This window comes from Protopterus annectens, chromosome 10.part0 (assembly GCF_019279795.1).
Source record: "Protopterus annectens isolate FY-2018-M chromosome 10.part0, PAN1.0, whole genome shotgun sequence".
NCBI classification, from domain to species: domain Eukaryota; kingdom Metazoa; phylum Chordata; order Ceratodontiformes; family Protopteridae; genus Protopterus; species Protopterus annectens.
The window spans coordinates 74,672,793-74,691,893 of NC_056744.1; the positions used below are offsets into that span (position 1 = coordinate 74,672,793).

Sequence of the window (19,101 nt, forward strand, 5' to 3'; positions counted from 1 at the left end):
ACATTTTCCCAAATGGTACAGGTTTTCCACACTGAAAACTGAAATGTCAAGATTTGTACAGTTTGTGCATCATTAAATATATTCCGTTATATTTTTCTAGAGTGCTCCAAATGCAACTGTACTAGTAATCATTTAAAATCTTGGGACCTGTATTGCTGAGCTGCTAGATTTGTAGACCAAATGTAAAAAAATCCAGACTTAAATTTACTAAATCCAAGAATGCCATCTCTCAAAATATTCCCTTTCCTCTGAGGTACTGCAATCTTGGAGTTAATATACAGAACTTCAAGGGATGTGGGAGGCTTGCACCCCACAATGGGGTACAGGTAGCGTACCACCTGTATAAAAAAATCAAAAACAAAAAAGTTAAAAGGAGAAGAGCAATGTTCGATGTTCATTCTTCATCTGTAGTTTAATTTTTTTTTGGAGCTTCTACACTTGACAATCCAGGTGTCAAGATTTCGGCAGGGACCCCACTCTAAAGACCCCCCCCCCGCCAGTAAGTCACCCATTAGAATTACTAAAAAACACTGGTAGCATACCACAAAGATAGGCATCTTTTTCATCAAGCTATCTAAGGTCTTGCACAAATTTCTTGTGCCAGATCCTGGAATACTCTCTCTTGCAAACATAGCAAGCATCTGTCGAGCGTCATCCATTCGGCCTTGTAAAACATATCCAGTGACCTGAGGGGGGAGAAAACATAAGATAAAGTAAACAAACATATGACAGATTAAAAAAAAAAGAAAACAGCTTTCAAAAGAAGGTGGTAATAAGGAGGCAGTGACTCTTGCTAATTTTCTCCCCAAGTTTCACAACTTAGGTTACTGTTACTTGTACAAAAAAGAAAAAAAACAGTACGCAGCAATACTTAAAGAATACATTCAGAAAATATTAAAATTATGAATCACAGTACAAATACTAAAATGTATTTATTTATATTTGTTTACTAGGGTAGGGCACTGATATCAATGGACCATTTGCAGGCACAGCCTGGGTGAATAGGATCACATAAGAAATGACCGAAACATATTTACAGATACAAGGATATGCTAAAAAAAACCAAAAATATTTACGTACTTACAAATGCAAGACTATGCTACAACATTTAGTTCAAGAAGCAGTTAATGTCAAAACACGGATGGAAAAATGGAATTATGTTTAGCACAGCTTTATAGATAAGATTGTAGCCATAACTTATATGTCACTGTGCTCACTGATCAATGTTTCCAGTTGAAACCCATGCAACTTAACTCTACAAACAAACCCAACATTTACAGCAGGGTCACCCAGAGAAAAGGCAAACTAAGCACTCATCACTATGAGTGAGAGGGTGTCTCTATCTTTGAGCAGCATCATATAAAATAGGCTGGGCAGAATTCCACTTTGGAAGAAATGGTGTCACAATACCGTTCAAAAGAAAACCAGGGGGAAACTGAAACAGGCACCAGTCAGTCCAACTATGCCAACTTCCTCTGCAGCAAGAACGGGTCAGAATCCCCAGTAGTAAGTCCCCTTTATAAAACTACAAAAGGGACAAACAACTAGTGTTGAAAGGCCACATTCCTTGGCACTCTCACTGGGGAAATGTAAACTTAAGATGGGGGGGGGGGGGACTACACATTTCAATCTCCTTTCCTCCCAGTTTCTGCTGCTACTCAGCACATACACCCAACAGTCTCTCCTCTTAGATAACACTACTTTGAAACAGCTGTAACCAATACACTTCAAAGCAGTACAATGCAAGCCACAAAAACCTTAATATCATCTCATCCAAAAATAATGTATTCCTATTATGTCATTTTTATATATGGTTCTAGTTTGTCATTTTCACTTTTATCTCACAACTCAAACTTCAATTCAAACACCCTAGCTTTCAAACTACCCAGTGTGGACCATCTTCATTACTTAGCATTTCCCATTCAACCTTCACCCTCAGTCTTTCACAATGCCCTTTCACAGCCCTTAACCTTAACTACGAAGCCATCCTTGCCAAATTAAGACAGCCTAACAGTAATTCTAATTAATAAAGTATAAGATCATTAAAAGTACACTTGTGTTAGTATACATAAGCAGTAGGATCACTACTGCATTACGACTCCTCATCCATGAGAAATTAGCTACAGGAGGACATTCACCCTTCCAATGAGAATTCTAGAGCTTCAAAGAAATCCCCAGATTGAAGATGGACACCTCGCCAAACCCCCAGATATCAGTCTGACACAGCTGAGAAGATAAGTAGCCTATGAAACTTTGAGTTCTGTTTTGGTAGAAAAGCTATTGTTAAGTGTGCCTCATCTATAACCATATAATGCCAGTGGTCCTCAGTCTTTAAAGCCCTTGAGAATATAATGAATTTGCTACCTTAGTGATCTCACTGCTTCCTCCACCGTCTGGCTACCTCGAGCAGCAAAGAGATGGACACTGGCTAGGATGGTGGATAGGAGCATACACTGCAGCAGTGATTAGCATTTACTGTTAGAGTGAGTGCACTCTATTTTACTCCTGCAATATGATTCTTTACCCATGGGAAGAATACTAAGGCAACAGTTTGCTTCTTGACATGGTGGAAAAGCATACCCTGCAAAACTACAGTAACAAATCCTATCCTGCTCCTGGATTGATCCAGCATCTGCAGAGTGGTCCATGGGGTCTTCTAAAAAAGGCTTTCTATGGTAGCTGCTGCTGATGTCCTGGCACAATGAGATCTGCAGGCCCTGCAGAGCTAACCATTTGAAAGTGTTAGTTTGGAGACTGGTCTACCTTACTTGGCTGGCATGAGAGAGACAAAAAGCTGGCCAGACTGCCTGTGACAATGCTTTTATTATGCAACATCTGAGCTGCTTCTGCATACATAACAAACAATGCAATGTACTCTCTCTCTTGTTTTGGGAGCCAAGACTGAAGATAAGCAGTCGTACTACCCAAGGTATTATGGGGATAGTGCTAAGGCTCACCCTGTCTTTTTGAAAGATGACATACAGCTCTGTGCACATGACAGTTTGAAGCAAAGTCATCTTCCTGGTTGAGGCCACCAAAAACAGGGTTATCTAGGAAGAACTTTTATGCCACCAAAACACTGGTTTTAAAGGAAGATATAATTATTTGTTCAAATATGAATTTAAGGTATTCATGGTAGCCATCAGTTTCTTATCAGGCTTGAAGCGCAATACTTCTTTTATGAACTGATTTACTACCTCAAGGGAAAGGGGAAAGTCCAAAGGAAGGCATGTTGCAGGTACACATTAACAGATGCATAGGGCAGGCTAGTCTGAAACCTGTTCCATTACGTACTGCAAAATGTCTGGCTCTGTAGCTTCTGCAGGTAAAACACCCCTTGTGCTACAACAAAAGGTAAATGCTCTCCACTTGAAGAGGGTAACTGCTTCTTATCATAGGCTTTCTAGCCTCTTGCACAAGCTGTGGCTTATTATTAAATTACATTTGTCTGACAGCAGAAAAAGACAATAAGCCCAGCAAGTCTTTCCTTTTAACTGTTACAACATTGTATTTCCCATCTAATAAATGCCCCTTAAAATATAACTGGCTTAAGCAATCTAGGGTGCCTGCCAGATACACTTCAACTATGGGAGCAGCAATGACCTCTTTCTGAGCCAGGAGGAAGCAAGATTATGGGAGAAACAGCTGTTCTTTGATCATATGAAAGAGCTGGGAGAGTCACAGTGGCCCTAGACATAAAGAGATCACTAGAATGAACCTGGGACTGTCTTGCCTTCTGAACCATTTTCAGGAGCAAAGGAATGGCTGGGACAGTGTAAAAGATACTTACCCTGTAGGATATACAAAAGGCATTCACCGTCCACAATTCTTTGCACTCACTTACCTAGACCAAGATTTCTCCAGCTGGCAGTTCTCTAAACTGAAGAAGTCAAACACTGGGATATTCCATCAGATTTGAGAAAACACTGCACTCTAGCTTGTATTCACTACTGTTTGATTTGGACTGCCTCAACTTGTCTGCTACTACATATTTAGGTTTGATGAAATGAGGAAGACCTAGCTGGAAAGATTTGCTCCAAGCTATGAATGAAAGTCTGTACAGCTGATATAAATGAATACCCCTATTTGTTTATATACCACATTGCTACTGTATTGTCTGTAATCACTTTCAGAGTCCCTGACCATCACATCGTTTTGAATTCTCTTAAGAAAAGAATAAGGGCAATCATTCTCTTTTAGGCTGATGCTTTTCTGTCATAGAGAGAGCCCACATGCCTTGTATCTTGAAATGGTTTTATGGGTACCTAATGCAAGATCCAAGGAATCTGCAGTTAGAACCTGGGTGCGCCCTTGGACTACAAACAGTACCCATAGATGCTTAATACATGTGGAAGCCACCATCCAAATTCCTTCCTGAAGAGGGGGATTAGGAGTAACAACTTATTCAGTAGTTGGCAGTGTTGTTCACACAGGCTTTCATGATACCACTGCATCTTCATATGTGCTCTGGTGAGGGGGATCATCAGTACTGATGCTGACATAAAACCTACTTCAATGAAAGTCTTTGTCAATCAGACTGTCCTCTGGGTGAGATGTGAAAAGAGCTGCCTTACTTGAACGGCCTTGTATTCTAGTGGGAACAAATTGTTCAGTTTGTGTCTAGGAAAGCTCTCAAGAGAATCTTCATCTCCTCATCTTCCCTGGAGTTAGACCTCAATCTGGCAGATCAGGGAGAACCCATGGTTGTCAGGCAGTAACTGGTGTACCTTAGAACTCTCTGTGCTTCTTCCAATAAAATGGCTTGATTCAAACAAGTGTCCAGGTATGGATAAATAAGGATCCCCAGGTTCTACGACAGGCAAAAATATTTATTTTATTTATTTTTTTTTTTTTATTTTGTTTTTTATTATTTTTTAACTTTTTATATAACAATTTTATTACCAATTTTAAAGTAAATTTAAGCAATAAAAACACAAAATAAAATACAACATCAAAAGCATGAACTACTGAACACCAAATGCAGACTATATACTCATAAATGAAGTTATTATATGGTGTAGCACAATGTTCTATTATGAGTCCTATGTAATTTTGAGATAAGCATCCCACCCATACAGTAAAGTCCAATGATCTCATTTTAAACTAACCATTTGGTTAACTCACAAGTCTGAGGAGTACATTTTCTCATCATAAACTTCCCACATTCTGCTTTTCGCTGACTATCTCAGGATTGTCACTTTTAAGGCCTACCAATAACAACAAATGCAACAATCTCCACCGATGCTTATGCAGCTTCATATCTAAATCAAGACAAAGCATAAATAAGCAGAGGAGGAGAGAGACAGAGAGAGATTTTGTTCAGACACAGCTACTCATATATACTAACTGAAAATTTCTTTGGAACAGATAAAGTACCATTCAATCCCAAAATTTACATTTCCAAGGATTCATGTTAATCAACTGACAGCTCCTTTATTGAGTCCCAATTGAAAATAACAGCTGAAACAACTTTCGGCACACCACAGAGGTGAGTTTTTTTGCTTTTTTGCATGGGCACCCCAGCCCACCTTACAATTCCCAAGTGGAGGGGACACATCATCAACCTTAAATATACCCACTCAGAGATTACATGACAGTGAGAAAAAAAGAGAACTCTACTGTCAGCGAAAGCTGTTTTGCCCAAATTTCTCTGATTTCTTAGCACTCCCCAAAAAGGCTGATGACCAAATGACATTTTCCATTTTCTAATCCCAAGTCACTTCAGAGCTACATCTCAAGCAAATTCTGGAGAACCCTGGATACATCTGAGCTATTTTTGATGAAGTCTAACAATATTTGAACAATCACTGCCCTCCAAAGAATCTAAAACATCTACATTTACCAGTGTAACAAGAAGCCATTAGAAGTCTCCTCCAAGTCTCAGATGTAACTTACAAATTCAGTTAATTCTCCCATAGCACCCTGAATCTATATGTAAAGTGCACCTTTGGATTCTGGATGTACCTCCTTCAGATGCTTTTCAGATTTTTCCTCCCAACTTCTTACACTTACCCCACCACTGTATCCACAGCCAGTTATTCTTTGTGTAAGTTCCCATCTTTCTTACCTTTGGATAATAAGCTGGAAACAATCAACTATCTGGGAGGTTTCAAAATATTTTTAAGTGCTCCTAGGTCATCATATGGTCTTCCTGTAATAACTGTTCCCAGTTTTGAAAGTTAGGAACATTATCCAATTACCTTAATCCTATGTGATGGCAAAGGTCCAAATGTCTTCTAAGAGAAGGGGACAGAGGTCAATCTCAATTAAAAGTATCAGTTTTTTTCCAAAGCACAGTGTACTAAAAATTCACGAGCTAAGTCCCCCTGAAAGCTCTCTTCCAATTTTACCTTCTCTTTCCTTTCTACAAAATCCAAGCAAAGGGTTAAAAGGTTACACAGATAAACCATTCAGTAAAAACTGCAAGAAAGACTTAGCCAGACTAGAGTCTTCACTGTGTAATACTTAAACCTTCTGCAGTGGAAGCCCATAGGATATATGCAAATGATTTCAAGGACATACCAGTGTTTCAGCTACATGAATTCTGAATGCCCATGACTTTTTAAGTATTCATGAGTACATTTAGAGCAATAAAGCTGAACCCCATTAGCTGTAGACATGCCATGGTATGCCCTTAAGGAATCATCTGCATGTATTCCATAGAACTCCACTACATGAGGTTTAAGATATTACACAATGAAGACTACTTTTCTACAACAGGTATTCATATCCCACCCAAGGAAGAATGCATTTACTCACACTGGAGACTGCTCTCACAGGGGAGCCTGTATAGCAATTTTAAATGCGCTGCTGTACTATATATTTTTGAGTGGAGAAAGGCTAAGCCTGCAAGCACAACTGATAATACCATAATTTGTTAAAAGTTTCTTCATCCATACAAAAAAAATCTTTTGTAGGGGAAAATGGGTTACCCTATGAAGCAAACCATGACACTCTCTGAATATTCTGTTACATGAAAAAGCCCTTTTACCTCTGAAAATACTCCCTTAGCCTTTGCTAAGATATCCTCATAAGCAGCTTGAGCCATGTCCTATAAACTGAGTTGAGTCCACAATTTACCTCCAAATAAGAAATCCAACTCTTCCTCCCAAGAAAAATATAGGCATATACCACCAGACTAGCGGACGTGTTATTAATTTTGACAACCCGCGCTTTACTGGCATTAATTTTATATTCAGCCAGCTTGACAAAACTTCAGCAGCAAAAGGGTTCTCAGTAGGTCACAGTCAGGTAAGAAGAAATAAAGCAAGAGGTCATCCACATTCAATGTCCCTGCAAGAAATAGCCCATAAGAGGTGAGTCTCTAATCTTAAAACACTAATGGCAAAATATAAAATGCAAACAAAAGTGGGGGTGGGGCAGCCTTGCCTTCTGTCTCTAAGATAAGGATATTACTGATGACAGTCTTGTTCCTATTTTTATGATTGCAGCAGACCCTCCCTATAAATGTGGACTTCAGCAGATTAATCAGTTTGCTAGGAAACCCCATCCCCTGAGCATTTCAAAAAGAAATATCCAGGAGACCTTTATCAAAGGCCTTTATCAAGATGACTAATATAAGGAATACAAGCAATCCACCTTGATAGACAAATTTATAATCCTGATTCAATACTAAAATAGGTCTGTAGGATCCCATATCCCTTAGATTTTTCCCCAGTTTAAGAATCAAAGCGAACACTGCCTGTCTCCATGAAAACAAAATATACTGATACATAAAGTTCCATTAGCTAGCTCAACAAAGTGGCCCAAAAACATTTCCTTCCCCATCAAACATATTTTAAGGGGAATCCCATCCAATCTGGGTGGCTTCTCTTTAGCTTGAGACTTCATGACCTGCTTCATCTCCGCCGGAGTGACCTTCATCAAACTGTCCACCAACTCTCCAGGGTAGAAGGCACATACAACCTCCTTTTCGGAGAATATTACTTTGCAGAGGTTCCCTATACAGATCTTCAAATAAATCAGCAAAGGAATTTATGATCTCTGTGAGGGGTAGTAAGCATTCTCCTCATAAGGTCTTGTATTTCAAAAATAAACCTATCCAGTGACGGGAGGGGCATTGCACATCCTCATAGCTAGATATTCTGCAACTTGGATGAAATCTCAAAATGAGAAATTTTCAAGTTTTCCAAGATCACTGTACACTGATCAACAACTTAATTTCAGCTCTCGTTACTGGCTAAGAAGTACACTGACTGGATGCCAGCAAATAATAAACTTGGCCTGAAATAAAATCAACTAGAAAAGGTAAGGAGAAAACAGTGACTGGGAAGAATCCTGCAGCTATTTAACAAAAATCAGTTCAAGCTCCAGCTTTGGTACAAGAGATGGTTTTCAATAATTTAGAGGAAAAGTTAAATGTGTTAAGAGCTGATTAAAATAAATTAAACACTGAAGGAGTATATCAACTCAAATAACAAAAGGCTGGAAATAGCTGTTCAGCTGAACTGATAAAAATGAAAAAAAAAAAAAATCACACGGTGAAATGAAGAAAAGGTTGACTACAAGATTGCTCATGAACAGCTGTTTCAAAAAAATGATAAAGTTAAAGGACAGAGCACACAGAAAAAATCTGAGATTTTCTTCTGTATCAAGAAAAACTGGAATGAACAGACTGCATTAATTTTACAAAAATGCAAACAAGCAACTGTACAGGTATTCCGCAACAGTATTTGTTAATTGAAAGGGCACATCATATATATGTTCTCAACCTGGCCATGAGAAAACAGCCAGGAACTTTTCAGTAGAGATGCAATCACATCTGCAGAAAGAGTAGATCCTGACAAAACTGTGCCTGAAGGGCAAATTATTAAAAATTAGAGTGTTTATGGAAAAATGATTATTCACTGTCCACTAGGCAGAAGAGAATCAAATTTAGCCCAGCAATCAAATAATGACGAGAGGCAGGTGTGAAATTAAAGCTGTTCTATCCAGCTGTATTCAGAATATTTTTTTCCTGGACGATAAAAGTCATTTTTGATGCAGAACATGCTAAGCAGAAAAAAAAGTTTGTCCAACAAAAAGTGAAACATCAAACAGAAGGGAACTCTGCTTCTCATTCTTCTGATAATAAAACAGGCATTAACTCAATTCATGTCATTAATGTTCGGAAGGACACTAAAAGGAAAAAAAAAGACAAGGAAAATAGCTTTTTAATAAACGCAGGCATTGCAATAAAGAAAAGAAAGGCTGGACAAAGGCACATTCAAGTCAATGGGTTAACATGGAAATAAGCAGACTAAAGGTAAAGGCAATACATTGAGAGGTCTGGATACTGCTCTCTAACAGAAACACAAAATTAAAAGGTATAATGGCAGGCAGTTCAGTAAAAAAATAAAGTATGAAATTAATGGAAAGGAATAAAAGATAGCAGCTCATCTGGTAACTCAACACTTTAATGCATTTATTACAACTGTGTAATTCAGTTGTATTTAACGACAGCCAGTGTACTTTCCTTAAGGCTAAACAATGCTTTTTTTTTGAAAACATACACTGTTTTTCACATCTGGGAGGGGAATAAATACAAGGGAAGAACAGAGAGCACTTAGTGTAAGTAGGAGCACAAGCTACAACATTCATCTTAGCATGGATAACCTTAATTTTAGGTTACTTAATGTCTTTGAATGCAGCTGCCAATTTTGGACAACTGCTCCTATCAGGAGGGTTAAACTTCATTATCTGAAGATGTACATAATTTTCTGTGTTTGTTTTAAGTTGGCAGGTTATATGGGTCTTCTGGGAGTGTGTTTGTTTTTTTGTTTCAGAGTTTTCATTAAAACAAAAATACTCGAAGAGGACAAGAAACAACTCTATGAAGTATTAACCTGCGAGAACTGGGCTTGGCTAGACAGGATTTACATTTCACAGGAACATGTGCATTTAATTGAAGATCTTGATACACACCCAATAACTATTTCAGATCATGCACCAATAATAACTAAAATAAAAACACAGGATAATGAAATAAAAAAATGAGACACTGACGCTTTCCCACCTATCTGATGAAAAGAGAGGAATTTAAGGAATGGGGTAGTGAATGCTATTCAGGAGCTATTAGAGAGGATAGAAATTTCTTCTGAAAATATAGCTAAGGAGTGGGATAAAATTAAGGTGGAGTTTAAAAATAGGGTGGAAATAAAAGAAAGGGAGCTATGGTTAAGAAGTTACAATAATGATTTAGAGGGGCCGACAAATGTTAAAGTACTGTAAAAAAGTGGAATCTCAAAAAACAAAAGGAGGACCAACTGCAAAATGCTAAGCAGAAAATTAAGGATTACCTTGTAAATATGCAAGAGTTTAGAAAGACTGCTCTTAAGCAACTGTTTTTGTTAATAACAGTGGAGCACAAAAAACTTTTAGCACAATAACTCAGGCAGCAGAAAGAGGGCTGTCGCCAAGCTTAGAGAGCATATACAAAGGAATGTAACACAAGATCCCGTTGAGGTATTAGAAATATTTCAGAAATTCTGTGAAAGTCTGTATAAAGCAGAGAAATATAGAAATCAAGAAAATATACAAATTGAAATATTTATGGAAGAATTAAATATGCAAAGGTTAGAGGTAGATAAGGCTACATTACCAACAGTCAGGATAGGAGATTGTGATGTATAACCAATCGACAGGAAAGTACCCAGGAACACATGGTATTCCTGTGGAAGTTTGGAGGCTAGGAGGGAAAAAAAACTGATAAAGATCTGGAAGGTTTTATTTAATAGTATTTTAACAGAAGGAGAAGTACCAACTTCATTGAAGAAAGCAGTGGCAGCTGTAATACCTAAAGAAGGTAAAGATCCATCAGACCCAGCTTCATACAGGCCCATTTCAATACCAAACCATGATTCTAAAGTGTCTACAACTGCTAAAAGAATGACAAAAGTAATGTCAAGATTGACAGATATGGACCAGAGTGGTTTTGTGGGGGTGAGTCAACATTAACAGAACACTGATGATCCAGAGGGAAGCAGAATGTAAGAAGATACCATTGTTGTTGGTGGGTCTCGATGCAGAGAAAGCATTTGACAGAGTAAGCAGGGTAATGGAAAGATTTGCATTTCCTGAAAAAAATTATAAAGTTGTGTAAGAGGATATATATGAGGGATCGGGGCAAAATTGAAGTGGGTGGGGTCCTCTCTGATAATTTCTGCTTGAGCAGAAGAACCAGGCAGAGGTGTCCTCTTTCCCCTTTATTTGCATTATATTTAGTACCACTGGCAAAGAAAATAAGGAACTCAGAAATTTAAAGATATAATTGGTATGGTAATCAACAAAAGCTGGCGCCATTTGCAGATGATATTTTACACCTGACAAAACTAGAAAGAGACATTACAGTGTTGTGGAACATTTTGAGACTGTTTCAAATCTTTTTGGGATACAAAATTAATGAAGCTAAAACAAAGATGGTAGCGGTACATTAAGTACCCACACTTGAATTGGTTCAGCAATATCAGTATTTATGGGGACAAGATAAAATGAAGGATTTTGGAGTATGGACTAAAAATGATTCTTGTGTGACAGCTAAGGATATCTGGAAAGAGACTAAAAAGATAATACAAAAACTGAGAAAAATGGAAGCTTTGTTATATGGATATGGACGGTAAGAAACATCATCTTCTTTCGGCTATTCCCATTAGGGGTCACCACAGCGGATCTTCTATTTCCATTTCTTTATGTCCTCTGCGTCATGCTCTTTCACACCAACTGCCTGCATGTCTTCTCTCACCACATCCATGAACCTTATCTTAGGCCTTCCTCTTTTCCTCTTACCTGGCAGCTCCATCCTTAGCATCCTTTTCCCAATATACCCAGCATCCCTCCTCAGCACATGTCCAAACCAACGCAATCTCACCTCTCTTGCTTTGTCTCCAAACTATCCAACCTGAGCTGACCCTCTAATATACTGATTCCTAATCATATCCATCCTAGTCACACCCAGTGCAAATCTTAACAACTTTAACTCTGCCACATCCAGCTCTGACTCCTGCCTTTTCGTCAATGCCACCGTCTCCAACCCATATAACATAGCTGGTCTCACTACACCTCATGTAGACCTTCCCTTTCACTCTTACTGGTACCAGTCTGTCACAAATCACTCCTGACACTCTTCTCCTCCCATTCCACCCTGCCTGTACGCTCTTCTTCACCTCTCTTCCACAATCACCATTACTCTGAACTGTTGATCCCAAGTACTTAAATTCATCCACCTTTACCAACTATACTCCCTGTATCCTCACCATTCCTCTACCCTCCCTCACATTTACACACATATATTCTGTTTTAGCCCTGCTGACCTTCATTCCTCTCCTCTCTAAAGCACATCTCCACCTCTCCGGGGTCTCCTCAACCTGGTCCCTACTCTCACTACATATCACAATGTCATCTGCAAACATCATAGTCCACGGGGCCTCCTATCTGATCTCATCTGTCAACCTGTCCATCACTACTGCAAATAAGAAAGGGGTCAGAGCTGATCCTTGATGTAATCCCACCTCCACCTTAAACGTATCTGTCACTCCCACCGCAGTCCTCACCAATGTCACACTACCCTCGTGCATATCCTGTACCACTCTTAAATACTTCTCTGCCACTCCCGACTACCTCATACAATACCACAACTCCTCTCTAGGCACCCTGTCATATGCTTTCTCTAAGTCCACAAAGACACAATGCAACTCCTTCTGACCTTCTCTGTATTTCTCCAACAACAGTCTCAGAGCAAATATTACATCTGTAGTGCTCTTTCCTGGCATGAAACCATACTGTTGATCACTAATCATCACCTCCCTTCTTAACCTAGCTTCCACTACTCTTTCCCATAACTTCAAGTTGTGACTGATCAATTTTATCCCTCTGTAGTTACTGCAGCTCTGCACATCACCCTTATTCTTAAAGATAGGTACCAAAACACTTTTTCTCCACTCCTCAGGCATCCTCTGACTTTCCAAAATTTCATTAAACAATCTGGTTAAAAATTCCACTGCCATTTCACCTAAGCACCTCCACGCTTTCACTGGTATGTCATCTGGGCCAACAGGCTTTCCATTCTTCATCCTCTTCATAGCTGACCTTACTTCCTCCTTGCTAATCTGTTTCACTTCCCGATTCACTATCCCCACATCATCCAGACTTCTTTGTCTCTCATTCTCTTCATTCATCAGCCCTTCAAAGTACTCTTTCCATCTACTCAACACACTCTCCTCACTTGTGAGTATGTTTCCCTCATTATCCTTTATCACCCTTATCTGCTGCACATCTTTCCCAGCTCTGTCTCTCTGTCTAGCCAATCGGTACAGGTCCTTTTCTCCCTCTTTATCACCCTTATCTGCTGCACATCTTTCCCAGCTCTGTCTCTCTGTCTAGCCAATCGGTACAGGTCCTTTTCTCCCTCTTTAGTGTCCAATCTCTCATACAACTCTCCATATGCCTTATCCTTAGCCTTCGCCACCTCTCTCTTTGCCATGCATCTCATCTCCTTATACTCATGTCTACTTTATTCATCTCTTTGGCAATCCCACTTCTTCTTCGCCAGCCTCTTCCTATGTATACTCTCCTGTTCTTCCTCATTCCACCACCAGGTCTCCTTGTCCTCCTTCCTCTGTCCAGATGTCACACCAAGCACCTTTCTAGCAGTCTCCCTTACTAGCTCTGCTGTAGTTTCCCAGCTATTCAATAACTCTTCACTACCTCCCAGTGCCTGTCTTAGCTCTTCCCTGAACTCCACCTCACAATCACCTGGTAAGAAACAAGCAGTCAAAATGTTTTTAGTCCCTTTAGTCTTATACACAGGTCAGGCATACTTGTATCAACCAGAGGAGAAGTGGATAGCAATTGATAAAGAGCTGAAGAACTTTACCTGGGAGGGGAAGACGTCAAGAGTTAAGTGGGATAAGCTGATTCTTCCAGTAAAACAGGACAGAGTTAGGTTACCCAATTTGAAGTGGTATTTCAGAGCTACACAGTTAAGGCTCCTATACATACACAAGCAGAAAACTATAATTCAAAGTGGAAAGGAATGATGTTGAAACAGGGGGGAAGCTCAAGAAACAAGGAGAGTGTGGGATTTTGGATACCTTTAAGGAGAATAGCAATGATCATACAGAATATTATATCCATAAAGCAGCAGAAATTATTCTAAGAACTAAGACACTAAGACAACATAGGAATGGAGAAAGGAAATTATGCTGATAGGAATTACTGTAATTAGGGATATAGACAACAGGCAAGAGGGGGCTGGAATTTTTTGGAAAAAACTGGCAAAAGAACCAAGGTATTGGGAGCAAATAACTAGAGAGTGAAAGGTAATAGAATGGGAAGAGGCCAAGAATTTATTTGGACTTTGGATAGAGTTTGCCTTCCCTTTCAAGGATTGATATCAGAGTATAGACACACAGAAAGAAATAGGGGGTTCCTAAACGAAAGACCAGCACCGGTACAGTTTTTAGTAGAATCTAAAACAGAAGCTGCCATTAAAAAGGAATAATTAGCAGAGCATATAAAATATTGCAAGATAGCTATAAGAATCAATTAGAGGACGTTAGAAAGGATTGGGGAGAGAGACTGGGGAAGCAATTCACAAAGAAACAATTTGAGGATATATGTAGTATTTTTATACCCAAAGTAGAGTGAGACTTTTTTCCACAGGCAGACAGCAAACGTTGGTGTGATGGGGAAGAAAGAGGTACTAGGGAATATATTTTCTGTGAGTGCAGTGGGTTGGTGGACTTTAAGGATTCCCTGTGGGTTGCACTGCTGGAGATGATGGGTGGGCCAACTGGTGTGACGAGGGACATGACTTTTCTGAGCTATGATACAGAATCCGAATTGCCTAGACATGGTAAGGCCTTGCTGTGTCTAATAATGGTGGCTGCCAAAAAAAGAACAATTAGAAAACGGAAATCAAAATCTAAACCAACTATTTTCGAAGTAGTGAATATAGTAACAGAGAAAACAACTGGAATTGAGATCTTTAGAAAAGAGTAGGAGCAAACTACATAGGAAACATATGGGAATTGTAGGAACAATGCATACATGGAAGCAATGAGGTTTAAAAAAAAAAGCAGGACTTAAATGAGCTTTGTAATGTTTGAATGAAAATGACTGGGTAGATTATAAGTAATGTATAATGTTTGCAAATGGGAGTGTGCCAGTATGGTTTGTGATGTAAAATGCTTGCAACTAGGATTGTGTCATTGTGGTTTGTCTTCATTTATATAATGCTTATGTTGTAAGTGATGGCTTAACAAAGATGTTTCTTGTTTTAAAAAAATGGGGCAAGAATTGAATAATTTATATAATGTTGTTTAGGTTATATGCTACATAGCAATATATGTGAAGTATAATGTTTGTTAATGTTAATTTGTTAATACAGTTTCATTATGTTTGCATAAAAGTAAAAATGCCTGTGTCATTGTAGATCATTGTGTGCATACCTCTCAACTGTACCAAATTCCTGGGAATTTACCAGCTTTGAGGGCAAAATAATGGGATGCCACGAATTCCCTAGTGGCCCCTTTAATTCCCGATTTTTTTCATTACAACTTTAAATTTATGGCTGACGTCACCACGCATCACCAGCCTACAGGGACATGCGTGAGGATATCAGCTACTGCCTGTTGGACTCTGTCAGATTGAACTGTTTTGGGGGGAAATAGGGAACATAGCAGCTGTACACAATGTAAGTTTTACAGAGTCCGCAGGTCAGGATGAGAAAACAGCTCAGCCTCCAGGTAAGAAAAAAAAGAATAAAAAATGCACTAATGGTCCCATGCAGTATTTTATCTTATGCACACTTCTTTTACCCCATTTTTGTTGTTATTGGAAGTCAAGTCCAAGTCATTTCAATTCCGGCCAGCCACTTCATTCTATGTTAGAAAACTGTGTGTATTATTTTAGGAACGAGCTAGCTATTCAGAAAGTGTGTGTATTTTTTAGGAACGAGCAAACTATTCAGAAGAACAAACTGTGTCTGCTGTAGTTTATCTTTATTTTAGTCTTGCTGGGCCGCTCTGTCAGATGGGTGTGTGTGCGTGTGTGTGTGTGTGTGTGTGTGTGTGTGTGTGTGTGTGTGTGTGAAGTCCAAGTCAATATGTTGTATGTTATCAAACTGTGTATTTTTTTAGGAATGAGCAAGCTATTCAAAATGTATCTGCTGTATTTTATGTTTATTTTAGTTTTGCTAGGCTGCTCCGTCAGAGGGGTGTGTATTCACAAACTGTATCTGCTTTTAGTTTGTGTGCTTGTGAGCAAGCTATATTTTTTTAGGAACAAGCAAACTATCTTCTCAAAAGAATGAACTGTGTCTGTTCTATTTGTGTGTGAAGTCCAAGTCCATTCAATTCTGGCTGCCACTCTCTTCTATGTTAGAAAACTGTGTGTATTTGTTTTAGGAACAAGCTATTTATGAACAAGCTATTCAAAACTGTGTGTATTTTTTTAGGAACAAACTGTGCAGATTTTATATGGAACAAGTTTTGCTGTGTGTGTGTGTGTGTGTGTTTGAACTGTGTGTATTTTTTTTGTTAGGAACAAGCTTTTCTACTATTTTAGCATTGCTGTGTGTGTGTGGGGGGGGTGTAACTAATACTATAGTCAAGAGAGAGGGAGGTGAGACTATTTTTGGCCTCCACACTGTCATCCTGAAAGTCTGTGGTTTGCTTAACCACGTAGTACGTACTGGAAGGCTCCAAATATCTTGAGAAATTGTTGCATTTTTTTAAAAACGTGTATCTTGCTCTAAGTTGTAAAAATAAACCAATGTTGACCTTTCTGCTTCAATTGGAAGTGTGTGTATCTTTGTATGATGAGTACATGAATCACTAAGTTAGGTTTTATTGACACACAGTTTGGTTGCACTGTGAACATTATTGGCGGCACAACAGTTCATTTTATATGAATGCTTTTCAATATGCGGTTTCCTCTAAATGGTTGTGTCGCTAAATTACTCATCGCTGCTTTGTGATATGTATGTGCCCATTTCATTTATAATGTTTTGCTTCACTGTTATTTTGTTAGCGAGCATAATCATATTTAGAGTTGCATCAAAGTTTGCCAGCCTTGTGTAAACCGAGACCAAAGACAGGTGCCATCCCGGGTTAAATGAAGCCCGGACTGTACTGCCCTTTACATTTTTGATGAAAATGACGGACGAGCTTAGCACTCAACCTGTTAAGTACAGACTCCAAAGTGATGGTCAAATCCAGAAATAATCATGGACACACCTCAAAAAATCAGTACTGTCAACACGAGAAGTTGATGGAGTTAGAAAATAATGAGTCAATATGCATTTTGTTAAATAAAACAAGTTTATAACTCCAGTTACTAAGTGTAATCCAATACATTTTCTCAAAAATCACAAGCTTTAGGCGGGACAGATCAGAATCCTGAGCCAAAATCAGAGGGAGTTGAACTGAATGATGGGAAGCTAATGTACTCAGCTGGACTGACTTACTGAGTTTTTTTAAATTTCTGAAAACTCAGTATCTACCAGCCAGTCTCATGATCCTGTTATCATCAGTAAAATAGTGAGTAAATGGTACAATACATATTGTGGCTACTGTATTAAATGTCTGCATCTGTACAACCTGACATTCCTTACTGGAAGCATCATATGTCATGCATGCAGTTTTATTAACCATCACCAGATGGCCAGGAACAGTGAGGAATCTAGTCTCAGTTCTTGGGTCTATGGTTTTCTTTCTGTTTAATGACACTATCACAATTATTTTTTTTCTCAATAGTATTACATGCCAACAACATCCTTCTCTCAGTTTTCTCCCTCCCACAATAATCTCAAATAACTCCTGCAGAAAGACTTCACCTCCATGTGATCTTACTTCATCAGCAACAGACTTCAAATAAACCCAACCAAATCAAGTGGGATATTACTTGGTTCTTCCCAGTAAATTAAAAATGCACTTTCCGTCAACATCTTTGACCCTAGTTAAAACAAGATTTCTCAGCAGTCCACCTATTGTTACTTGGTACTTCATCTAGATCTATCTCCAAACTTCTCCCTACACACAGAATACAGCATACAAACTAAAGCTATATGAACCAAAACAGACAAAATCAATATGCTATACAGAATTTTAGTTAAAAGTTCAAATGTTATAAAACAGTATTGTTCTGGTTCTATTTTGTGTTGTTTAATATTAAGAGCATATGCAACAGCAGTTTATTTTTATAAAAGAAAACTATTTTAGTTTTTTTTTACACAAGTTCAAAATTTTATACAATTTCAAACATTAATACAAAATAATATGGTCCTTGTTATAGTTTGTGTTTAATATTTTTTCTGTTCTTCAATTTGCATGTGTTGGTATCCCACAATTCCACCAGACTGGGTGAGGTTGCATAATTATGTATGCAAATTTATGTTAATCAGCATACAGATTTGTACCTACTTTTCATGGGCCTTTGTCCAGATTTTTGATGTTTCCCGGTTGAGAGGAATGATTGCGTGTATTGTACCTAGTCGGCCACTGTAACTAAATAGCATGTGCATCTAAGTTATTGAGCATGTGAAAGTGCCATTTTGTACAGTCAGCCAGAGTGAATGCAGGCATGAATGAAGATGCACATTCGATGTGTACTTGAAGTAACGAGTCAGTTACCTAAAATATATGTTCTAGTTACAGCTCCTGAAGTGTTTATGTACAATAAACAACTTGAACCCATCACAGTGCCTCAGTGTCTCATTTGAAATTACACGAGACATGCGGCATGGCGTTTGAATGGGATCCTAAGTTGAAGCAACTCGCAAACCATGAGTCACGAGATTAGAAGTGGAGGAATATACAGGAGCGAACTCGCAAACATGCCAGTGGTTATTGAAAGGTACTTAAACTCATTTAAATGTTTTCAGTCATTGAATGTGTGGAGAAGCATTCAAAACGTTCAAAATAATTACCAGATAAACAAAATGTCCAAAATTGCGACATACTGATAAAAGTATTCAAAATAAATACAAAAGTGTTCAAAATAATTTTCAAAGTGTTAAAATGTACAAAAAGGCTAAAAGAATTGAATTTTTTTGCAATGTACTACTTTTTCGCATTAACTGAAACTTTTCAAAGTATTCGAAGA

At 38.5% G+C, this 19,101-nt stretch overlaps 1 protein-coding gene across 1 annotated transcript in view; it reads right to left on the minus strand.

Moving 5' to 3' along the window:
* The window catches only part of NUP85 (nucleoporin 85), a 1,184,651-nt gene that overhangs the window by 575,001 nt on the left and 590,549 nt on the right, over nucleotides 1-19,101 (minus strand). Inside the window, exon 8 of the mRNA XM_044085035.1 lies at nucleotides 543-686. Within this exon, the coding sequence (XP_043940970.1) occupies nucleotides 543-686 (144 nt within the window). The remainder of the gene's footprint in view (nucleotides 1-542; nucleotides 687-19,101) is intronic.